The sequence below is a fragment of the Triticum urartu genome, chromosome 2, assembly GCF_003073215.2.
Source record: "Triticum urartu cultivar G1812 chromosome 2, Tu2.1, whole genome shotgun sequence".
Classification (NCBI taxonomy): Eukaryota; Viridiplantae; Streptophyta; class Magnoliopsida; order Poales; family Poaceae; genus Triticum; species Triticum urartu.
The window spans coordinates 288,490,165-288,515,484 of record NC_053023.1 but is presented as its reverse complement, the minus strand read 5'-3'; the positions used below and the strand labels follow the sequence as shown (position 1 = coordinate 288,515,484).

General features: G+C 46.1%; 2 protein-coding genes and 1 long non-coding RNA gene across 3 annotated transcripts; 1 reads left to right on the top strand and 2 right to left on the bottom strand.

Annotated features, from left to right (window-relative positions):
* Nucleotides 1–3,708: 3,708 nt before the first annotated feature.
* Nucleotides 3,709–5,690, bottom strand: LOC125537063. Its single transcript, XR_007295524.1, has 2 exons — nucleotides 4,416–5,690; nucleotides 3,709–4,330 (listed from the first exon to the last, which is right to left on the bottom strand). It is a non-coding gene; the product is annotated as an uncharacterized LOC125537063 (long non-coding RNA).
* A 126-nt stretch (nucleotides 5,691–5,816) lies between these two features.
* LOC125537061 (mediator of RNA polymerase II transcription subunit 33A-like) lies at nucleotides 5,817–20,202 on the bottom strand. Its single transcript, XM_048700355.1, has 12 exons — nucleotides 19,714–20,202; nucleotides 18,984–19,094; nucleotides 11,566–11,910; nucleotides 10,442–10,752; nucleotides 10,246–10,337; nucleotides 9,836–10,166; nucleotides 9,536–9,746; nucleotides 8,574–8,688; nucleotides 8,297–8,458; nucleotides 7,521–8,193; nucleotides 7,166–7,372; nucleotides 5,817–7,039 (listed from the first exon to the last, which is right to left on the bottom strand). The coding sequence occupies exons 1-12, from the start codon at nucleotides 20,004–20,006 to the stop codon at nucleotides 5,925–5,927; spliced, it is 3,966 nt and encodes a 1,321-aa protein (XP_048556312.1). The 5' UTR covers nucleotides 20,007–20,202; the 3' UTR covers nucleotides 5,817–5,924.
* Nucleotides 20,203–20,364: 162 nt separating this feature from the next.
* On the top strand, nucleotides 20,365–25,009 carry LOC125537062. Its single transcript, XM_048700356.1, has 2 exons — nucleotides 20,365–21,062; nucleotides 24,093–25,009. Exons 1-2 carry the CDS (start codon nucleotides 20,867–20,869, stop codon nucleotides 24,650–24,652), a joined length of 756 nt encoding a protein of 251 aa, XP_048556313.1. The 5' UTR covers nucleotides 20,365–20,866; the 3' UTR covers nucleotides 24,653–25,009.
* Nucleotides 25,010–25,320: the final 311 nt, after the last annotated feature.

Below are 25,320 nucleotides of genomic sequence, written 5' to 3'. Positions count from 1 at the left end.
TCGATGAGTGGAGTAATAGTAGTAGATGCAGGCAGGAGTCGGTCTACTTGTCACGGACGTGATGCCTATATACATGATCATACCTAGATAACCTCATAACTATGCTAAATTCTATCAATTGCTCAACAGTAATTTGTTCACCCACCATAGAATATCTATGCTCTTGAGAGAAGCCACTAGTGAAACCTATGGCCCCCAGGTCTATTCTCATCATATCAATCTCCATTACTTTATTTTACTTGTTTTGCTTTTACTTTTCACTTTGCATCTTTATACCAAAAATACCAAAAATATTATCTCTATCAGATCTCACTCTCGTAAGTGACCGTGAAGGGATTGACAACCCCTAAGCGTTGGTTGCGAGTTGCTACCTTTTTGTGCAGGTACGAGGGACTTGCGCGTGACCTCCTACTGGATTGATACCTTGGTTCTCAAAAACTGAGGGAAATACTTACGCTACTGTGCTGCATCACCCCCTCCTCTTCGGGGAAAACCAACGCTAGCTCGAGACGTAGCAACACTCAGATGAGACTAGCTACGAGTAAAACCAAACCTCAAGTTGCCCCGAGGTGGCCCCGCAGGCAGCTCAGTCGGACCAACACTCAGAGGAGCACTGGCCCAGGGGGGTTTAAATAAGATGACCCTCGGGCTCCGAAAACCCAAGGGGAAAAAAGGCTAGGTGGCAAATGGTAAAACCAAGGTTGGGCATTGCTGGAAAAGCATTATTCAAGGCGAACTATCAAGGGGTTCCCATTATCACCCAACCACGTAAGGAACGCAAAAATCCGGGAACATAACACCGATATGACAGAAACTAGGGCGGCAAGAGTGGAACAAAACACTAGGCGAGAGGCCGAGCCTTCCACCCTTTACCAAGTATATAGATGCATTAATATAACAAGATAATATAATGGTATTCCAACAAGTAAATAATGTTCCAACAAGGAACGGTCTCCAATCTTCACCTGCAACTAGTAACGTTATAAGAGGGGCGGAGCAAAGCGGTAACATAGCCAATCAGCGGTTTGCTAGGACATGGTGGGTTAGAGGTTTGACATGGCAATTTGGGAGGCATGATAAGCAAGTGGTAGGCATCGTAGCATAGGCATAGCAAAAGAGCGAGCATCTAGCAAAGCAAAGATAGAAGTGATTTTGAGGGTCTGATCATCTTACCTGCAAAGTTGTCAGAGTTGACTGGATCCTCGAAAGCAAACTCAACGGGCTCCTCGTTAGCGAACTCGTCTCCCGGCACTACCCAAACAAGACAAACAAGCACAAAAGACACAATCAACCACGTGCAAAGCTCAAACAACATGATGCAAACATGGTATGCTATGCGGGATGCGATATGGGATGCATATGCAAGATTTGACAAGGAAAGAATGAACCTGGCCTCAACTTGGAAATCCAAGTGTGCCACTGGAAAGGTGAGATGATTTCGCTTGAAAACGATATAAAGAACGCCGGAATCGGAGACATGGTTTGGAAATGGCAAGCAAAACAAATATGGCACCGGTCTGCGATATACAGCAAGTGACCATCTAAATGCAACAAGATGAACATGCTACGACACTCAAACATGGCAAAAAAATACATGGCAGGGATCCATTCATGATGCTTAACAAAAGAGGAACACTGAGCCACGGTCAATTCATCCATTAACAGGTTCAAACAAGCATGGCAAAAATGCAATTGGTAAACAGATCTCAGACTTAGTGAAATTAACACTTGTCTGGAATTTCAGATCAGTTAGCACATTTTGGAGCAAGAAAACTATATGCTACAGGGCCTGAACATGGCAAAGTAAAGCATGGCATGGAGCTACTCAAAGAGCTTAACAAAAGTCCCTTAGTGACCTTGAGCCAAAAGGGATCAGAAAATATAATTGCAAGCATGTGAACATGGCAAAAACATAATCAGATCACAGACTTAGTGAAAACTGGAGTATGCAAAATCAGATATCAAGTAGGCATGTTTACGAGCTCGATGCACTCACTACAGAGTAAGTCATGACAATCTAAGCATACATCCATCAAGAATACACATTATACAAGCTAGACATGGCAAGAACAATAACATAGCATGCACGGATCAACTATAACATCCTCGGCAAAATCGCTAACAAGTAGACAATCTGCCTAGATTCACGAAATAGCAAAAGTAGTGCTCGATTGACTCAAGCTAGGGTGCTCCATAATTGCAAACAAAGACATGGATGGATAGAGCACTACAAGATTAACAAAACATCCTTACTGATCATCCTCAAAAGAGGCACGGATCACTAGGAAACAACATGAACATATGGCATATCGATATAAACAGATCAAGGACTTAGTGGAAATGCTAAGTCCCTGAAATCAGCATTAACAAATGCACCACTTTGCGAGCTTGTGCTAGTCACCACACACATCACAAAAATACATGGATTGCACCTCTGGAAAGATGACAAAGCATATAACAAAACATATGTAGAGCTCATGGGCATATCATGCACACAATAATCATGGCAAAAATGACAAATAGCTAACTGGATCAGCAGATCTGGCAATTATCTCAAATAGCACTCTTCCAACAGCATTTCGGGCATCAAGATGAACTCTAATGAAAATGATGCAATGAGATGAAATGATGTACTCCCTGAGATGAACATTTTGATATGCTATATGCCCAAAACGGAGCTACGGATGCAAAGTTACGATGCAATGAACATGGCAAAATATTACTGAAATTAGGTCAAAGTTCAACCGAATCTCAGATCTGGAACTAGATCGGCCGCGTGAACCGAGGCGGCGGCCAGAGCTGTGCTCGCCGGAGACGGAGTGGAGGCGGCGGCGGACGACGGTGGGGTGGCCGCGGGCGCCGGTGGCCGGAGCTGCGGACGCGGTGGGCGGCGGCCGGCGTGGAAGGAGAGGGCGGCGCGGGGCGGCGCTGCCGCGGTCGTCGTCGGCGAGGTGCGAGGCGGCCGCCGGCGAGGGCGCGCTGCGGCGTGGTGGCGCGGGCCGCCGGAGATGGAGGCGAGGAGGCGCTGGGCGGCGGGGTCAACGCGCGGGAGCTTCGTGCCGGGAGGGCCGGCGATGGGCCCCGCGGGCCCTGGCGGCGGCGGCGAAGTGGGCGCCCGCGTGGGCGAATCAGGCGGCGACAAGTGGCGGCGGCGGGGTGGAAATGGACATGTTCGTCGGTGGCGTTTTTGTCCGGTCGCGAGGAGAGGGAGAGGGTTAGGGTTTCACCCGTGAATTTCGGAGGGGGGGTTCTTTATATAGGCATAGAGGGAGTTAGGAGAGTCCAAATGAGGTGCGGTTTTCGGCCACGCGATCGTGATCGGACGCTCTAAATGATGGATAGGGTTTAGGTGGGTTTTGGGCCAAATCGGAGGGGTGCTGGGCTGCAACACACACGAGGCCTTCTCGGTCCCTCGGTTAACCGTTGAAGCATCAAACGAAGTCCAAATGGTACGAAACTTGACAGGCGGTCTACCGGTAGTAAAGCAAGGCCGCTTGGCAAGTCTCGGTCCAATCCGAAAATGTTTAATCCCCACACACGAAAGAAAGGTAGAAATGACCACCGGAGGAGAACGGAGCGCCGGAATGCAAAACGGACAACGGGGAAAATGCTCGGGTGCATGAGACGAACACGTATGCAAATGCAATGCACATGATGACATAATATGAGATGCATGACAACGACAGCAACACACGGAGACAAAACCCGAACCCGAGAAAATAAAATAACTTAAAGCCGGAAACGGCAAGAGTTGGATTACATATTGGGTAAATCATATCCGGGGTGTTACATCTTGCGTGGAGGCTCGTAGGACATTTGTATCATGGTACAATTGAATGTCATCATGAGAAAGACCTGAAGAAAATTCAGATGAACTTTTACCTTTTCCATTCATTTTGTCTTTTGCAATATTTCTCCCTGGTGGCCTTGTTTCTTCTTCAATCTCGTGTACTACATCATCATCAGTTGTGCCCGTTTTCTCCTCTGCATATATTCTTGTCCACTTTGGGTGTTGCTGTAGCTCTCTCCATAGATTTCCAAATGTGAAATATTGCTTTTGCTCGGACTTGTACATGTCATGAGCTTTATTCATGAGTTGGTCATCAGATTGACCACTCACATACACTTCCTTGAGCCTACACCATATGCCATTGAACAACACAATTCTGCGGTTCATCTTTCCCCAATGGTCTTTGCAGTTGCTGGCCTTCCTCCTCCGATCTGCAGGACTATTGTTGTTGTAATCTTTGCCTACATCTTTCCAATAAACTTCACCTTTCTTTGCATTTCCATCGATTGAATCGACGGAATTGTTTAACCAAGCACTAATCTACATGTTCAACATACTACATTATAAATAATTGTAATGGACAAGTTAACTTAAAAATAATAGATAACATAAATCAAATACTAACCAATCGTATGTTATCCTCTTCGGTTCATGGTAGTCTCTTGCTACCCCTTTCTTCGTCGTTGTTGTCCTCACGTCCATCTCCATCCCCTCCAACACCTAAATTACTGTAATTCCCACCATAACCAGCCTCATATGCAGCTGACCCATCATTCATCAAATCCATGTAGGAGATCTGAGAATCCATGATCTTCTGCAAAGAGGGCGACTGCACAAACAACTATGAGAAGTAGCCTATATATAAACGGTCTGTACCAACACAACTTCTTCGCATGTTGCATGTACAAATATTTGACTGCTTCTCAATGTTGCATGTAGCAAGTCATGTGGCCAGTATTAACTTGAAAAGGTCCTTTCCCTTGCAGCTTGGTCAACGTTGATCTTTTACTTTCGATCGGAGGGTGACACTTGTCATGGCAGATACCACATGCAATGGTCTATGCCACACTCCTGAGCGTATGGGATGCATCATCAGTCAAGAGGTAACAATTTTTAGTTCTTGACATGCAAATCATTTTGTTAGTTCAGTTGCTCATTCGCTAGTCCCTCCATGATTTATCTCTAAACTCTTTTAATAAAGCCACAACCAACCCTAAAGAAAACTGCATGAATGACCCCCTCTGGAAGGAGAGATTTGTTACAACTGGATTTGACTAATTAACAAACTTCTTTTTACAACAATCAGATGATGTTTTTTTTAATATATGGCACACATGCAGTTCATCTCTTATTCTATATAGTGATTGCAGCATACTGAAAAGCTGATGTCGTCAGTTCTGTGTCCACAGTGGGAAGCCTTGTACAAGGATGTAGATGAATGGGCAAGTGGGTAGACATAAAAGATTCCAATCCGAGCTACTATGATGTCCTGGAGTGAAGAATCCCTGCTGGTCAGCTGCTCGATTGAGGCACTCAGCATACTGAAAAGCTGATGTCGTCAGTTCTGTGTCCACAGTGGGAAGCCTTGTACAAGGATGTAGATGAATGGGCAAGTGGGTAGACATAAAAGATTCCAATCCGAGCTACTATGATGTCCTGGAGTGAAGAATCCCTGCTGGTCAGCTGCTCGATTGAGGCACTCAGCATACTGAAAAGCTGATGTCGTCAGTTCTGTGTCCACAGTGGGAAGCCTTGTACAAGGATGTAGATGAATGGGCAAGTGGGTAGACATAAAAGATTCCAATCCGAGCTACTATGATGTCCTGGAGTGAAGAATCCCTGCTGGTCAGCTGCTCGATTGAGGCACTAGGTGAGCCCCCCCCCCCCCCCCCCCCCCCCCCCCCCCCCCCCCCCCCCCCGGTGCAGTCCAATCTTGGAAAAAAAACCGGGTTTTTTTTCTCTGCCACCTGTCTAAGCACCTGCCATTGTACAGGGCCTTAGAGAGGAGCTTTGATTAGGAAGAGTAGAACACCCAACAGCATTCCAGAGAAACCAAGCATACACACGCTCGTCGTCTGGTTATGTACAGTCAGCAACATCGATGACGAAGAATTACCAGCAACTTCAGAGTCAGTCACCACTCGCTATCCAATATCAACTCTGCGGCAACACCCATTGCCTCCGGTCCACCCCTGCAAAGGATGGCCACGGCAAGCTCCTTCTCTTTCCACTGCCGAAGCCCAATGCTAAGCTTCTTGAGCACCTTGAGGTCGACCTCATGCAACAAGCAGGGGGCGCGGTCCACTACCAGCTCCAGGAAGCCTGAAACGTAGGCTTGCCACAGGGACATGTTGCAGCCTAGAGAGATCTTTCCGTCCAATGCGCTTGCTAGGAACTCCAGGTGCGACCGCATAACCCTCTCTCGACGCCGGGACACTGGTGTCGGGTCGATGCCCCATGCGAACATCCCACAGTACACTGCAAAGTAGGCAAGTGCATGGCCACCCAACTTGTATACCGTTCCTCCACTGGCTCCTCCTCGGTCCAGATCCTGCGCAGAAAGGAACCAAGAGGGCAACATCTCTTGAAACAGAGACTGGACAAGGGTAGTACCGCCTGATAACCACACGAGTGTTGCTCCAAGTGATGCCGCCACCTTAACTTGTGTCATTGCAGTAGCAAGAGAGATCTTTCCATGTCCCATTGCATACTTGGTCCTCTTTAGCTTGTCCGATCCATGCCTGGACACTGTTGTCTCAGCTATGTCTTTCACCGAAAGCATCAGCAGGGAAAGTATATCTTCTGCAAGTATAGAGCAGTCCTTGATGCACCGGAATATCCGGAGGTAGAGAATTCCTGGTGCAACTGGTGAGAGACCACCGGAGCAATGAGAGCCAAACCCGTGACCCAGAAGGCTAGCAACACCTCCGCAACAGCATAATGATGTTGACGACATGCCAAGAATAGAAGTGAAGCAGCTTCGGAGGAGCTGGACAACTGCATCATTGTTATGGTGGAAGACGGTGCGTGATGCTGAAAAGACTAGAAAATCACTCCATCGCTTGACCTTTTGAGTCCACAGTGCTGCGACAATTGCCATGCTTGGCCAAGGGCAACTAGCAGCAAGATTCTCTAAAGCTGGACCAGCTAGGTTAAGGAAACGTTCGGATGCCTTGTCAAGCTTGTATGTGATGGTGAGGCTCACAAAAGCAGCCAGTGGCAATGGAAGTCTACCCAAAGTAGTTCCTCCTGTGAAGTGATACAAAACCAGATTAATACTCTCTGCAAACTTACATGTAGCACAATGCATGGCAGGAACACTCCTAGTATGGCATAAATGCATAAGAATTCACTTGAACTGACAGAAATAATAACCTGTGGCAAGTCTTGGAACATCAACGCCAGTAGCAGCTACAATTTTCTTGATATGTTCTTCAACCATGGATAAATTGGCAGCCGGGCTAGGCCAATCTGTTCCATTCATGAATGCAGGTTTCCAAACACCACGTGTCACTTCAGCTGAAAAGTAGCTTACGATTGTTGCAGTAGATGCAGGCAGAAAATCAGCTAGATCTTTGAGACCTGAAAATAAAAAAAGGTAGCATTCAAAAACTGAGATGACCCGATAGGCCATAATAAATAGTGATTATTAAATACTGAAGCTCAACCCGTCACTCTATCTCTCAAACCTGATTGAGAAAGTTGTTGACCTCAACTGAAAACAACAAACCTGTAGCCAGTTCACGCGGAAATAGTCTTCCATGGGAGCAAGCAGTTAGAGCAGCATCAACCACAAATGGAACAGCTTCTAGTATTTCCCAAGCAGGTAACTGAGGCCAAAGATGTGAACCGTCATCTCCAGGACCAGAGGAGTTACTTATGCTGCTACTCCCAGATACAGAGCCAATAGATGTACTTCCTTTGTTGGCCTTTCTGAACATCAAGTTGAGAAGGCTGTCTACAATGTTATGTACAGGTGTTCCATGAGCAAGTCCAGAGAGAGGCGAGGCCAGACAAGCTTGGTGCTGTCGGTACCACAATTTCAACTTCGGAAAAGAATCCATAAAAATAGGGTTCTGAGATGATCGACTTGAAGTAACAGGTAATTGCTTCTGGCTGCTTCTACTTTTGGATGAACTGTTGGCACAAAGAACTTGGGAGTTCCTCAATAACAGAAGATACTCAGGAGTTAGTTGTGAGCCAACTGGAGCACCATCTCCCATTATACAATATTCAAGTGGTGGATGATTAAACTTCCATAGTCTTAACAGAAGAATGAACGCATTTGAGAAGACCGTGTGAGCAGATATTTCCTCCCCTGCTCCCACCGTCCATGAAACACTTGGGGAAAGACACCCAAAAACTTCACATATCGCCATGAGCACAGTAGCCAGTTCTGGAACCTATTGATTGTTTGGAGCATAAATATATTTCACAATAAAAACGTAAACATAAACTGGCAGCTGGAAGCATCGAAGTCATGGTAAGTAATCGTATTGATCATACCAAACCATGGAATGAGAAGATTGGAGCATAGTCTACGGGTGATATTCCAGTTAGAATAACATTAAGCATTGGACCATGCTTTATTAACTGGCTCTCTCTACCAGAATAATCAGAAGGATCAGAATGTGAGAGCAGTTTAACGACTAAGCGAACTGTATGCTCCTACAAGATATCACAATGTCAGAAAATTCATAAGTTAAAACAACCATAGGTTTAGTAAGCTAGTCATCATGACTAGGACCAACAAGTCATAGTATGGAAGTGCACAATTACTAACCTGAAAATTCCAACCTCGTAACAAGGTTGCTCCACAGAGAACAGTAGCAGCAGACACCTTATCATCATCTGATCCGTTGACTGCAACTTCAAATAACTTTTCGAGCTCTGCTAAGCTTCCATCAAGTTTATGAGCTTCATTCAGTGATTTATTACTAACAGCAACAGTTTATGAGTCATTGTTTATAAGGCATCCCGCCTTGGACGCTTAGGCGCCTTGCAGTTATGCAGTTTTAGGCGCTTAGGCGGCAAGGCAGTTGGTTGCTTCAGGCGCTTAGGGGCCTTAGGTCACCTTACCGCTTTATAAATAATGTTAAGAGTATCAACTAAATGACATGATTTAATCATACATAGTAATACAATTTACAGCAACACAGAAACAACATAAAGAGCAGCTATTAGCATAGTACATCCAAATGATGAAACCATGCGTCATACTGTTGTTGTAAAACTGGCTAACTGCTTATCTCAAAGAAGAAAAACAAATTGTATTGAACAACACATAAACGATGATCTTGAGTTGTTAAATATAGCTTTCTTTTTAATGTAACTAGATGATGCCCCGCACATTGTTGCGGGAATGTTTTGCATATATTTTAGGGAGTTTTAGTTGTATGGAACATGAATATTTGGATAATAATATGATAGCTAAAACTAAAAATACATATGATTTACTGTGTTTGATTATTGTATAGTTGTAAAATATTTATTAAGTATAAATAGCATAATAGAATGCATGTTTCAATGTTGAGGTGGGGTTTTTCTGTGCATGGTTGAATGTTGAGGTGGGCCTTCTCCCATGCATGTTGCATGCCAAGGTGGCATGCTTGCATGTGGACAGAAATAGGTTAGTGGGGGCTAGCTATTTAGATATAGAAGATTGGTGACATCTCTTGTGGAAGATGCCATCCAAATGCATGAAACGTTACGTTCGTTTCTTTTCATTAGAGAAGAAGTGCACACCTTGAAGCAGGACTTGAGACCAACACACTAACCAGTGACTGAGTTAATGGTGTACCCTTCATGAAGGCCGCCCACCCAGCAAGTTGGCTAGGAATTGCATGAGACATGGAGTTGACATGACCATTAATATAACCAGGCCAATAGTAAGCTGACGTATCCAATAAGTTTCTTGAGATACATGACTCCACAATCAAGTGCCTCATGTTTCCAGCTGATCAAAATTAAAATAAGTTTGCCAATTACTTAAAATATGTGTATTTGAATAAAAAAAGAGTAACCAAGTACAATAACTTAGCATACTTTCATTGATACTTTCCATGTAGCCGCTGCTACTGTTAATTCCTGAAACAAGCATTGCAGCTTTGGAAGCAGCCTGATTAGCTGCCGAGATGATACATGGAGGAGGAACAAGCAGACTTTCGTAATCACCAAGAGCCTGTAAGCTTAACATCAATTCCTTACGCAGATCATCAGTTGCTGTTTCTTGTTTCCAGTGACTGCTGAGGTCAGTTTCACCACAACGTGAATCTGCTTCCTCAATTATGTCAGCAACTGCAAGTGTTGCAATAGACAAAAGCATGCATAGTCGTGTTTCAAGGTGAGGCACAGGACCTTCAATCGGTTCTCGTTCCTGTTTGTTTTACAGGATCAAATATTAGAATATGAAAGGTTGTTTCAATGATTAAACAAGATGATGAGTGAAGACTCACCCTTTGTACAAGGCGAACTGATGCTATCCAAAGGGCCATGAATGCATCATGCCAGCTGGATCTATTGACTGCTTGAAGTGCCTTGACCAAACCTGCAAACCACTATTAAATTATAAAAGTAGCAGTGAAAAGCAAAATTATGAGAAGAAAGTTACGATTCAATACAACCAAGGATTTCATAATTTAATGTATTTACCACTTAAAATCTCAATGGAATTTGTGGCAGCAATTGAGCCATCAAGGCAATCCTCAAGATACATATCGATAGGAGTCCATAGTGCAGAATAACTACCACCATGGCAATGTCCATTTGGAGAAGATAGAGGGTTAGAAGCCACCATGGGGTGGAATTTTTTGTGCAAACTATGTTTATTTTCGCCATGGACATTGTGGTCATCTAGAATCAACTGCTGAAATGTTACCAAGGACATCGTCGAAGCTTGTAAGGTGGATGAGTTTGCCACAAGCAATCGTAACCGATAAGTGAATAGTCCCCACTGAGTTTTCCTGAAACATTAAATTTTTGTCAACAGTGATATGTAACACAACTTGCTACATTATTGCAAAAACAGTAGGTTCGACTGGTTGTTTTGTGTAAGTAAGAACAATTTACATAAACAATGAATGCTTCTATACAAGCCTGCATAGGGATAATGGCTCACCTTTAGCTTATTCTACAGACTAATTCTAAGCATCTGAGCAACTCCAACTGAAACACTAAATGTTATTCTGAAGTCTGAACAATCAACTCCAACTGCGATACTAAATGTTCGCATGCACCCATACTGTTTACACCAGACTCTTCGCCGTTACTGAAGGTACAGCCAAAGTTGCTAATGCATAGAATCCCAATGATTCTAGAGCATTAGCTCAATGTTACGATGACAATATTGAAAAAAAAACTAATACATTCCATGAATACTTTTATATTTTAGCTGTCTATTGCACAAGGTTGTGCTGGTTTAGAAAGCGAGTCTAGCCCACTTGGTTAGGATAATGGATTTACAAATCCACCACCTAGGTTTTAAGTTCAAACAGATGTGTATTTAGGTTCCTATTCATATGGCTGCGATTTCCCTTACAGTTTTCTTACAAAAAGAAAAAAAAAAGGTGTGCAGAAACTTCACTTGAGAGCTTCAGACCATTAGAATTAACTATTTGGATTGCAGATGCATTTAAGATAGCCAGGTTATTAATTGGAACGGAAGTGGTTTTCAATTGATCACTCAAACCAAGAAAAGAAGTTTACAGTCTCTTGGTGATAGGGAAAAATAGCTGAAATAACTCAGTAAAAGAGCACGTAAAGTTCAAAAGCCATACATGTTTTCGCGTGCCAATGAGAGGATGCGAGTAATTACTTTATCGTGAAGAAGATGTCCAATAAGCTCTATAGTTATCACACTATTCATCCTCTGTAATTTCTCAATTTTCTCTGGCTTTTGTTCCGAAAAAGAAACTTCAAATGCACTAATATCTTGAGGCCTAGTTGGCCATTGAGCTTTCTTTTCTGGGGTTAACTCTAGCAGACTCTCATCATCTAATGCGGTATCAACCAATTGCCATAAAATGCAAAGGACAAATTCAACAATAAAGACTCCTGGTTCACATGCTGAAAAGCCAAATATCTTGGAGAGGTTAAGGTTATCATCTATTAACTGCCTGATCCTGCAAAATAACGGAGAAAGCATTAACAAACTTCCCTTATATTGCCCCCGCAACTGTTTTCCCTTAAAGACGGGATTTATTTACCACACAGGTATATGATACGGCTACAGGAATAAATTGAGTAATATAGGTACATGCAAGGCATAAACATAGAATACTAAGTTGCTAACAGACTATATGCATCACCAGACAGACTTACAAACAATATGAAAAAACTATATACATTGAACAAACAACACAAAAAATAACTGAAGAATACAATAACAAAGGAAATTTGTGGAGCACCAATTCTGAAGGAAATGGCACTTAACCAATTTAAAAGAATAGATTATGTTTGTAGTAATGGCTCCGACCCTACTCGAGTGAAGGAAATATGCCCCAGAGGCAATAATAAAGATGTTATTTATATTTACTTATATCATGATAAATGTTTATTATTCATGCTAGAATTGTATTAACCGGAAACTTGATACATGTATGAATACATAGACAAAACAAAGTGTCCCTAGTATGCCTCTACTTGACTAGCTCGTTCATCAAAGATGGTTAAGTTTCCTGACCATAGACATGTGTTGTCATTTGATGAACGGGATCACATCATTAGGAGAATGATGTGATGGACAAAACCCATCCGTTAGCTTAGCATAATGATCGTTAAGTTTTATTGCTATTGCTTTCTTCATGACTTATACATGTCCCTATGACTATGAGATTATGCAACTCCCGAATACCAGAGGAACACATTGTGTGCTATCAAACGTCACAACATAACTGGGTGATTATAAAGATGCCCCACAGGTGTCTCCGATGGTGTTTGTTGAGTTGGCATAGATCGAGATTAGGATTTGTCACTCCGAGTATCAGAGAGGTATCTCTGGGCCCCGTCGGTAATGCACGTCACTATAAGCCTTGCAAGCAATGTGACTAATGAGTTAGTTACGGGATGATGCATTACAGAACGAGTAAAGAGACTTGCAGGTAATGAGATTGAACTAGGTATGATGATACCGACGATCGAATGTCGGGCAAGTAACATACCGATGACAAAGGGAACAACGTATGTTGTTATGCGGTTTGACCGATAAAGATCTTCGTAGAATATGTAGGAGATGTGTCTCGGTCATGTGTCTCGGCCAATATGAGCATCCAGGTTCTGCTATTGGATATTGGCCGGAGATGTGTCTCGGTCATGTCTACATAGTTCTCGAACCCGTAGGGCCCGCACGCTTAACGTTCGATGACGATTTGTATTATGAATTATGTGATTTGATGACTGAAGCTTGTTCGGAGTCCCGTATGAGATCACGGACATGACGAGAAATCTTGAAATGGTCGAGAGGTAAAGATTCATACATTGGAAGGTTGCATTCGGACATCGGAATGGTTCCGAGTGGTTTGGGCATTTTTCCGGAGTACCGGGAGGTTACCGGAACCCCCCGGGAGAAGTTATGGGCCTTATGGGCCATAAGAGGGAAGCACACCAGCCCACAAGGGGCTGGTGCGCCCCCCTTTGGGCAGGAGGCCGATTAGGACTAGGAGAAGCCCCCCCCCCCCTTCCTTCTCCTTCGCTCTTCCCCCTTTCCTACTCCGTGTGGGAGGTGGAATCCACACCTTGGCGCGCCCTTCTAGGGCCGACTGCCTCTCCCTCTCCTCCCTTTATATACGGAGGTAGAGGGCACCCCAAAGACACACAAGTTGATCTTTTAGCCGTGTGCGGTGCCACCCTCCACAGTTACACACCTCGGTCATATCGTTGTAGTGCTTGGGCGAAGCCCTGCGTCAGTAACTTCATCATCACCGTCACCACGCCGTCGTGCTAACGGAACTCTCCCTCGGCCTCAACTGGATCAAGAGTCCGAGGGACGTCATCGAGCTGAACGTGTGTTGATCGCGGAGGTGTCGTGCGTTCGGTACTTGGATCGGTTGGATCGCAAAGACGTTCGACTACATCAACCGAGTTACTAAACGCTTCCGCTTTCGGTCTACGAGGGTATGTAGACACACTCTCCCCTCTCGTTGCGAGCTTACTTGTTACTAGTGGTGTTGTCCCTCTTTCCCTCACAACTAGTAAATTACCTCATATATGAACCAATGCACACGGGACTTAGGTGAAAAATCACTAAATCGACCGCACGGTCCCCAAATACGTGTGTGTTAGCTCCGCCGCCACCAGCTGTGGATCCGACCATACTTCCTCACCACCGGCTGTGGTTTTAATATGATATGTGATATTAAACCAGACATCAAACCGACGTTCTACATGTTTTGTGTGATTTTTAAGCGACTGAGCCAAGGCAACAATTTGTTGCTCGCGATGAATTTCACGCTATGTCTTTTTAGAGAATATATATGAGTGCCAACGTTAAGTGTTTTGTCAAATTTTTGGCACATCACATGGCCAACTTTTAGCAAAGGTCGTGCCAAAATTTCTATTGAAATTTATAGGTATTTTTAAGTAATTCTTTTGATTTCCTACATATTTTTAAGTAATTATATGGATTCTATATAGAATTTTAACGTTTTCCCAACGATTTAACATGTAGGCTGAAAATCTCCGAAGACAGCCGTCGCCACGACCTCTTCTTTGTGAATGACACATCCGAACGACAAAGACAAAGCTCCGTTGTCACGTAATGACGGTCTAGACAACCTGACCCCATTTACGGATTGGCAGGAATACAGAACTAGTGGTCATGATAGGTCTGGTGCCAGAACTAATGATCATGATGGGTTCCACGCCGACACCAATTGACCTAAAGATGCGACCAATCACAACGAAGGGACCAGCCAGGGGGACCATGTTGGACAACCCAAGAGGCAGCAGAAGCCTAGGTCCCGAAACAACCTTGGCACTGATAGGATTGTGATCACTAAAGTGGAGATTAAGGGTCTTCTTGGTAGTCCCCAAAAGGCCACACGCCATTACACCAATGCCCTAGGTTGCATCCTACGCGAAATCGTGAGCATCAACGAATTCAGCCTCGGGTCGAAAGCCAATGAGGGTGTGCGGAATCTCCTCATATCGAAGTTGCACACCGGATTCAAATTCCCGAACGAGTATCTAGTGTATAACACTAATAAACAATGAAGCCATCAGAAAGTTTTTGCACATGTTGAGTAATTGGAAATCAGTGGTCAAAAGGCCAGTCGACACAAGTCAAGGAGGGCAATGGTAGTTCAAGCAAACTCCCATGGGTCAAAGCAAACCACCCTGGTCAGCGAGAAACCAAGAAAGTATGTGTGGTCAACAAGTCAACGGAAGAAGAGCTCATAAAAGAATAGGTCAAAGATGGAGGCGAAGGAGCGAAGAGGCACAAGCCCAAGCAAGAAGGCATTCATATAGTGCAGGGAATCTCCCCCTAGTGGACCTCCATCCCCCTCCCCCTCCAAACCCAACTAGAGGCACATGGGCCAAAGGACAGAAGATTACCTTAGTTCTACCCTCCCACCTTCTCTTTTCAAGGGTAGCCTTGATCATTTGTCAATGACCCCTAGGCTAGATAAGGCCCCACATGGGCATGTAAATCACTCACTGCCTGCTTGAATGAATTCAAGAGGGTCACTCTCTCTTCTCCCCTTCTAGCTCTCCCCGGCGAGCTAGCAAGACTGAGAATAGAGGTTTGAGGAACCTAGTAAGGCTCGGACTAGTCAGGACTCCAAAAGTGGAGACACTTCGAGTGTTCGGTGTGGTGCGGAGCACCCCATGGACATCACCATGGATTCTACACCAACACCTACACCTCCAAGTGGACCTTTGACAAGAGCTTGCGCACGTGCTATTGAATCCGAGGTAAACTCACTCCTCTTTGAAAGCCCTTTACATTCAAATGAGACATGGTTACTACCTAAAGTCGGAATGCTAAATGCCATTAGGTGTGACAAAATCAAGCATGGAGAAGCCTGGAATGAAGGCCAGGCTATCATGGAGAAGGAAAGAGTCTCAAGGGAGAATGAGCAACACATGGAGGCAAAGCTGGCTAAAACTGCCAGGTCGGACAATGGGTCGGAATACCCGACCCAACCTTCAACCTGGCATCCGACCCTTGACATACGTTATGTCTTCGGGTCAGATGCTCCAACATAATCTACGACCCTATGTCTGACCCATGTCGGAACATCCAACCTGCCCCCTAGCTCGTCCCTTACCTCCTGCCACCTATATATTTCGTACCTCTTGCATGTTTTAGGGTTAGCAAAGTATATTAGACAAACTAAAAGAAGGCTCCGCTCATCTATCCTCTCCATTGGAGATCAAGACGGCCAGTGGAGAAGAATCCCAAGGGATTATCAAGACATCCATCTTCCCCTTGTAGATTTGGAGAAGACTACCCCCAACACCTCATCTCCCCTAATGGATTTGGGAATAACTTACCTTGTTACTTGTTTCCCTTCTTGCTTATGGATCTTGTGGTATTACTTGTATGGTTTGCCTAGAGAGTGGATGTGTGATTGGGATCTTCTCTCGAGTGTTCTTCCTTGTGTTCATCTTCCTCCACCTCCAAGTTATGAAAGATTAGGCCACAAGGGCTTGCCCTCCATCACCGTGCGTCGGGCACTATCCTTACCACTTTAGAGAGTCGTCGGACTCCGGAAATGGTGGCACTCAAGTGTCGCATGCCCCGGGCACCACTCTTGACAACCTTCCTCATAGGACGTAGGTCGCGCTCCAACGAGGCGACTAAACCTATTTTAAAAACTTTGTTGTGGCACTTTATCAAGTGTACGACAACCTTCATTGTAAGGCCGTTGTACACACCCTAACCAACTCATACTAACTGTTATGGATGCAACTTATCTCTACTGCATAGCCCATAGGGCATATATATTACACAAGACTTGGGGTACAAGGAAAGGAAACATAGCCTAATAGGACTCCTAGACCTAATACTCCTTAACAACCCCCCCCCCACCCCCACCCACCCGCGCGCAAATGCGAAGCGTGTGCAATAGCATTGCATTCGGAGAAGTGTGTCACTACATAAAAAATCCAAACTCCGTGTCTTGAGCGTCGTCGTAGCATGTAGAGTCTTCAGAACCTGTCAGGTCAAGCGAAAGGAGATAACGAAGAATATGGCACACCAAAAGAAGAAATCAAATCAGTACAAGATACAAGGCAAGTAACAGAAGATGGGTTGTCAAAAGAAGATGACACGTCAACAGAATGGAGCATTGCGCATAAAAGCATAGCCCAAGAAAACCGGCGGTGAAAGAAACTCGGCGTCAAGAGAATGGGCGCATATCAATAACGCAAAAGAGGCCACCAAAATCCTATAGAAAGGACAGGGACCAGAAAAGGGCTAACGAACAAAGGTATGGTGGAGGGCAAGGAACCTGCGGGGTGGCGGGCGGGAAATGGCGGGCAGATGGACACAACGCGGATCATGCGGACAGCTAAGTGGACGTGCGGTTATCACATAGGCACGGGCCGCGCAAATTGAGCGATGCGGGCGGGCGGGGTGAGAGAGCAGCGGCAGCCGACGGGATAGAAGAAAATAATGAATCCGGCGAAGAAGACAACAACGGCGGTGGCGCAAGAGACTGGATTAGGAGCACGAGTTGCACGTGCGAAAAAAAATTAGGGCTCTAATACCATGTTATGGATGCAACTTGTCTCTTGCATAGCCGATGCGGAGCACCCCATGGACATCACCACGGATACTACACCAACACCTATACCACAAAGTGGACCCTTGACAAGAGCTGTGCACGTGCCACCGAAAGCGAGGTGAACTGACTCCTCTTCGAGCTCCATATGCAATTAGATGAGACTTCGCTACTACTCCCTCTGTAAAGAAATAAAGTGATCTAAACGCTCTTATATTTCTTTATGGATGGGGAACCTCACAAAGAGACTATGTCATTAGGTACATTGATGAACATCACAAAGAAGCGAGGAAGGTGCACCAAGTCCATGAAGAGGAGCAAGAAGAACGCACGGAAGACGGCGCCTAGCAGCTGAACAAGATGAGCTGCTCTCTGGACACCCTGTGCCAACAAGCCCCCATACCCCTTGCACACGGGGCATCCAAAAGCTCTCTGGACACCCCGTGCCCATGAGTTCTTGGACCCCATGCGCACAGGGCACAGGGCACCACTACAACCATTGGACACCCGTGCGCACGGGCCTTGTACCGTGCCCACGGGACCCGTGGACACGGGCCCTTTACCACATGGACACGGGCTCTGCCTGCGTGTAGTGATGGGAATTGACCCTTGTACCCCACATCTAATCCCCTACCTCCAGCCACCTATATATTTCATATCTCTCTCACAATTTAGAGTTAGTAAAGTATACCCAAGGATATTGAGAGAGCTTTGCTCCTTGTACCCCTCCTAGAGGAACAAGACCTCCATCTAGGAGAAGGATCTCCCTAGATCTCAAGACCTCCATCTTGGAGAAGGATTTCACCATAGATCACCAAGACCTCCTAAGGGAGAAGGATCTCTCTAGATCATCAAGCCCCCACCTTCACTTGTGGGTTTGGGAAGAACTATCCTAGCTAACTCTCTTAGTTGATTGTGGATCTTGTTACCTTGTGTGGATTTGTGGAAAGAGTGCATGTGTGATTGGATCTTGTGTGAGTGTTTGTTTCCCTTGTGTTCTTGCTATTCTCTTGGTCCACCTTGTTTCCCTTGTGTTCTTGTTATTCTCTTGGTCCACCTCCAAGTGTGGAAGACCGGGCCACCTAGGGCTTTGCCCTACATCGATAGCCCATGGGGCGTATATATATTACATAGACTTGGAAAGGAAACATAGCCTAATAGGCCTCATAGACCTAATACTAATACTCCTTAACACTAACCACCTTACAAGAGGCACCCCCTTTCAATATTTGATTCCATAACATCGACAGATTATACGCATTTTGAAGAACACATTCTTGCAAATCCTCAAGGACATGCTCAGTCTGGATGTGTACAGTATAATGCATAAAGGTTGAAGACTGGTATACATTCAAATTATAAGTACTTCATACCCAAGCATACGTATGCTTCTGGTCTAATTTCAAAACTTACTAACACAAAATTGTATTAACTAACTATAGCATGCAGTGACTGTGGGATAAGGTTACTTGTTGGAATTTGCCGCTTTCATCTGAAAACATAATTTGAATCCATGTCTCCGCAAGAGCTCCAAATAAAGTCGATACGCTGTTGGCCTTGCCACCCGTCGAGGAATGACCCTTCAAGGAGGAGGAACACAGTGAACCCATCAATATAATACTTGCAAACAGTCTATTTCTGCCATTCGACATTCGCTGGCAAAATTGGAGAAATTAACACGTGCTTGATTTTGCTCCTTTTATCTAAGTACTCAGAACTTTCGCAAAAAAAAAGTGAGTGCTCTGAAACACAAGTTATTTTCTGGTATAATTCAGCTAATATGAACTTGAACGGTGAGTAATGATTAGAGAGGCAAGACAGTACATCTGCCTCTACTCATCCACAGATGTACCCTGTGCATTTTCGTCGCACGGCAAAAAAAAAATCTACTCCCTCCAATCCAAATTAAATGACGCAACCTCTATACAATGTCCATTTTCATTGTATATATGGTCAATTAATTTGGATCGAAGGGGGTAACATTTTTGGGGAACGATATCACCTGCCTACAATAAGTACGGCAAATAAAGTTTTCTTCCATTTCCACGTCTAACTCCAGCCATTCGGATGTCCAAGAGAAATTCCTAGATCCGAACTAGCATTGTTTCGGTCGCGATTCGCAAAATGGCAGATTCCATCAGACACCACGCAGGGACCACAAGCGCATTCGCCTCTCCTACCACCCTGCACTGTATGTACCTTGAGGAGAGGAGCGTGAGGAGGAGCGCCGGTGACGCGAGGCGCGCGGCGAGGGCAGCCTCGGCGTACTTCCACGCCGCGGCGGGGGCGGCGCCGCTGCTTTCCCCAGAGAGGACCACGCGCGCCAGCATTTCGGCCAGCCCCGCCGAAAACTGTAAGTCCCCTCTTTCCCCCGCGGCTGCCGCCGCTGTGGCCACCCGCGCCGCCCACTCATTCGGCGGGAGCGCCTCCGCTTGCGCCGCCTTGGTGTACTCCCCGGCCCATTCAACCCACGGCGAGGACAACGACGCCATGTTGAACGGCGGGCCCCGCCTCCTCGCCCTCGGCTGCGGCGAAGCGGCTTATTCTCGCCGGGGTGGTAGCTTCGTTCGCCGTCGCCAATGTAGTAGGCGCGGTGATAGCAGAAAAGGGGTATAGGTGGAATGTTGGCCCTGGTGTTACGCAGCTGCTTGTTTGTTGGTGTACCCACTTCGCCCACCGCACCTCTAGTGAGTCTACTTTGTCCGTGCGATTGCTACGGATCCCCTTTATTTATTGAACGTGTCTAATGAATGGCCAGCTGCCCACTAATGTGATTGAGCGGCTGGTCTAAATAAATAAGCATTGTCCCTCGCGGTACAGAAAAGAAAGAGACAGATGGTTATCAAACCGAACTGATCGAGCAGTCAATCCCAGACAGAAGGGTACGGGACCAGGCAAAAAAACTCCCCCGCGTCGCTCCCTCCCGAGTGACTCGGGGGCGAAAAATCGCGCGGCGCCGCCGGCTCTCCCCTCCGCCTCCCCCCGCCGCCGCTGCCGCTGGCCCTGCAGCGGTGGCGGCGGGCCCCTTCCTCAAACGGGGGAGGGGATCCTCTGGTCGCTCTGCGCGGCGGAGCTCGGTGCCCGGGGCAGCGGCCCCGGATCTGGTGGCGGCGGCGCGGCGTGCCTGACCACGGCGGCGCGCTGTGGGGTGGCGCGCGGCCGTGTCTAGGCGGCCGGGGCTGGGGCATGCGTGCGGGAACTCGCGGAGGTGGGCGCATGCTGTGGCGCGGTGGTGCTCGGGGGTGGTCAGCGGCAGCTCAGGCATGGGCTTCATGTCGCCGTTGGCGACCGTCCCTGGCCGGATCCATGGGCCTCGCGCCCGGATCTGTGGGCTGGCGGTGGTTGCAGGGAGATGGAGGTGGTGCAGTGGGGTGGCTGGATATTCCCCTTTTGGCGGCTGGTTCTTACTGCTCCGCGAGAGGGCGCTGGATCTGGACGCCGGATGCTTCAGTGCGAAGTGGAGTTGGTTCCAGCCTCTGGTGGCTCACAAGTGGTTGGGCCATGGGCGGCGGCGGGGCTGCCATGGCCCTCTTCGTCGGCTGGTGCAGGTGAGCATTTTTACCCAGTTCAACCGGTGCTTGGAGTTTGGGTGTGCATGCTCAACTCGGTGAAAGCCGTGCTCTGACCGGAGCCAATGACGGTGACGCCCACGGGCGCCGCGAACCTTCTTGAAGGCGTCGTTGTATGTTGTTGTGTCGCCAACCTCTCCATAACTTCAGGGGAAACCCTGGTTCCAGGTTTGCCTGGAACAGATGATGGCGACGCAATCTGCGTCGCAACCCTTCCTGAAGGCCTCATCTAGAAGTCAGCTCGGTTGCCGTGTTGGGTAGCTGCTCGTTGCGGGGATGTCGATGGGTTTGATGGTGGTGGTGGTGCGACCGGCAGGGGTCGATGGTGGTTGTTCGGTGGTGTTTCTTGGGGGTCGGCGGCGGTGCCTTTGGCGTCGCAGGGCAGCCATCTGTCTCCCCCTCATGAAGGTGTCTTGTCTCTATTGCTATGCATGATCAAGGCCCTCCCATGGCTGCCGATGTGTTGCGGCGAGCTTCATGCTTTTGGTGATGTCTCGGTTCATCTTTGCTCATTGATGGCGCAAGATGCCTCCCCAACTTGCTAATCGTTCCGAATTTCCGTGGTGGAGCTCTCGGTCAAGGTTCGTGTTCAGTTGCACTCGTTGATTGTGGATGCTCCTGAGTTGCGCCGTGGGGTTTGGTACGCACGCCGGTTTGGGCATTAGGCTGCTTGCAAAGTCTTGGTATTGTGATCCTTCGACGACACCCCACTTCTACTGGTGTACTTCATGGCGATGATCCTTCCGTCTGCTAGCTAGGCATGCCATGTCCTGGGCGTTATTTTTTCTCTCTCTCTCTCTTCCGTAACCTTGTTACTTGTATGGTTTTCAGCCCGGTTTCCCTCATAAACGGGGTCAATTTCTTTAGGTTTTCGATCTTGTTTTCCTTATAAACGGGATCAGCCAAGGCTTAAGGGGTGACTCTTGGCTTTTGGCAGCTTTTTGAGCAATATATTCAGGTGGGGAGGGATACCCTCCCCCCCGGTGACCGTTCAAAAAAAATCCCAAACAGAAAAGGACCACCCACGTGGCCAGCTGTACCTATCCAGCGTTCCAGCCCTCTCCTACGACCGCTCGCCCCCACACCCGCATGTTGCCTTCTTCTTCTCCACGAAAGAAGGGGGTCCAAGGTTCTTTTTTCTCCTCCTATACAGCTGCGATGGCAGCTCTAAAGTAAAAGAAACTGCTTCAAAAAATTGATCTAAGGGCAGGGTAATCAGAGCCATACCAGGCAGCAGCATCAGGCAAGCCTTCTTGTATTGCATCTGTAAACCCTCTTCTCCATGGATCTAACACAAATCCATGATGAAGCTGCTTCAAGAAAGAAGTGGATCTGCCACATTACCTCATTGTCAACATCACACCATCACCCCCCATGAGTGTCATGTCTGCAAACTGAAAACCAACCATGAACACAAGTCTATTATTTTCTTGTTCGTGCAACTAAACACAAGTCGTTAGGTTCAGTTGCACAGCTTTCTAGTTGCACATTAAACATGGTTTGAGATCAACGTTAACAAAACTAAACATGTTTTCTAACATGCATGCCAGCCAAGTCCCCCCCCCATGTGTTTAGCAAGCGGACTAAAACATATTTTCTGGCCAACTAAAACTAAATTTTAACCCACTCAACATGCAATGTAGCCAAAACTTAACATGCATTCTACCAAGTTGTAGTTATTGTTTGCAAACGAACACATTAACTGTCGAAAGAATATGTGCAACTAAAAATGCATATATGTGCAACTGAACATACATCCCAGCCAACTGAATCATGTATTCTGGCAACTCAGCATGCATGCTAGGCAAACTAAAACATGCATTGTACCCCACATGAACTGGATGTTTTTTGAGTGAAGACTTTAGGAAACCTGAAGTATATGTGCAATAAAAAATGAATAACAATGACTATTTGGTTGGGATATCAAGCATAGGGGATCAGTTGCAAATATCATGCATCTTTGCCGGACTAAAACTTGTATACTAGCCAAACTCAACATGCATTGTAGCCAAAACTAAACATGCATTCTACCGACTTGAACTTGTTGTTTGCAAATGAACTCATTAAGAAATTGTAGAATCTCTGCAACCAAAAATCCATAAATGTGCAACTGAAAAACATGCATCATAGCCAGCTAAAATATGTATCCTGGCCAAACTGAACATGCATGCTAGCCAGCTGAAAAACATGATCCTGGCCAACTGAAACATGTATCCTGACCAACTGAATATGCATGCTGGCTAGCTGAAAAACATGATCCTAGCCAACTGAACATGTATCCTGGCCAACTGAAACATGCATCCTGACCAAAACCAAAAATTTGTAGTACGGCAGCAAAAACACAAAGAACTTTTGTGAAAACCACACAATGATGCATACCAACTTCTCCAACAATTTGTGCAACAGAAAAATAAAGTAGGCTAATGAAACCACAAACCATAGTAAAAATAGTCACGCATATATTCTTGTCCCACACATATATTCTTGTACCACGCCTATTGCGAAGCTATAGTGTAAAAATATGTTCAATATACTAGAATTAAAAACAGAAACGATGATGAAATATATATCTATAATCTGTCATCCAAATCTTCTTTCTTATTTCACCTGGATTTTTCATCTCAATTGTAGCATCAAATTATGTCCAAATTATGTGCAGAAAAATCTAAATCAGCTCCTTGCCAACAGAAAACCTGCAGATCATTGTAGCAAATAAAGGAAAAAGTCAGAACAACACTGAAGTAAAAAAAGTCATGTTCTTTATCTATGCCACCTATTTACTGCAAACTGTGCAACTAAGATAATCACTTTGTGCAATAAAAAATGCGTACATGTTATAAAAAAAGATTCTGCTATAGATATGTAGCTTTTGCAACTAAGATTGTCATAATGGTGTGCAAGTGCTTATGATTGTGTTGTAGCATACAGAAACAGAAAAGTTTTTAGGTTGTTTGAAACACTCTTACATGATTAAATTGATGCCATCACTTCCATCTTTTTTATGTGCAGTGGGTGTGTGGCAGCAGCAAAAAAAGAAAAGGAAAATGATTGATCTCAATGAGTTGCCTCCTGATCTCAATGAGATTCCTCATGATGTGGATCAACAACAACCCAGCGTACCACCAGGAGCTAATGCTGATTATGAGACAGAAAATGGGCGCTCTGTTTACTACACGCAGATAACCCGTGTGCCTAACCCTATAGGCCATGACAATGTGGCAGGGCAGTCATCAACCCGTGGTGCCCCTGTGATGTGTCTTTGCAGTCAGAGAACCATACTCTTGATGACGAGCACCGCGGCAAATGTTCCTGGTCCAACCAGGACTGAGCTCGGAGCTGGTGTTGTTGACGGCGTTGTGCAAGGAGAGGAAAGAGAGGATGAGGCTGGTTCTCAGCCCATGGAACCCTATACTGGCATGAGGTTTGGCAGTCTTCAAATTGCTAAGGATCACTACAACAAATACGCCCTACGGATGGGTTTCTCTGTCAAGATTAACACCTCTAGGCGGACAGCTCGCACCAATGTATTGGTAAAACAGCGGTTTTGTTGCAACAAGTACAAGAAGTGATGCGGAGCATCCTATGGACATCACCATGTACACCTTCATAGCACATCAAGCTCCAAGTGGACCTACCGGACTTAAGGTGAACCCGCTCCTCTTCAAGATTTACATGATTATCTATTGGACTTGATCGCTACCTCACCTTGGATCATTGTGCATCATTAGGTATGAGGATGACCGCCACCAAGAAGTTGGGGAGCATCCCGAAGGCCAAGGAGAAGGACCCCAAGGCCACAAGGAGGAAGAAGGAGTGCAACAAGACCAACTCTGCACCTCTCAGGCGACCCTGTGCCCACGTGCCTCGAAGACCCCGTGCGCACGGACTACACAGGGAGCTGGCGCTGGAGCACCCCGTGCGCACGGGCCTGTACCGTGCCCATGGGATCCCCGTGCGCACGGGCCCAACTTACCCCGTGCGCACGGGCCTCCCAGGATGGACGGCTGTGATCCCCAATTCGAGCCCCTCTTCATCTACTTCTACCCCAAGACTATATAAACCATACGTAGGGCTATGTTTAGGGTTAGCAAAGTATGAGATGAGATATTTGTGAGCTTTGCTCCTTCTACCTTCCCACTTGTGGAATCAAGACCCCTTTGGGAAGAATCCTAGTGGATTTCAAGACCTCCTCTAGGAGAAGACTATCTTCAAGACCTCATCTCCTAGGAGTGGGAAG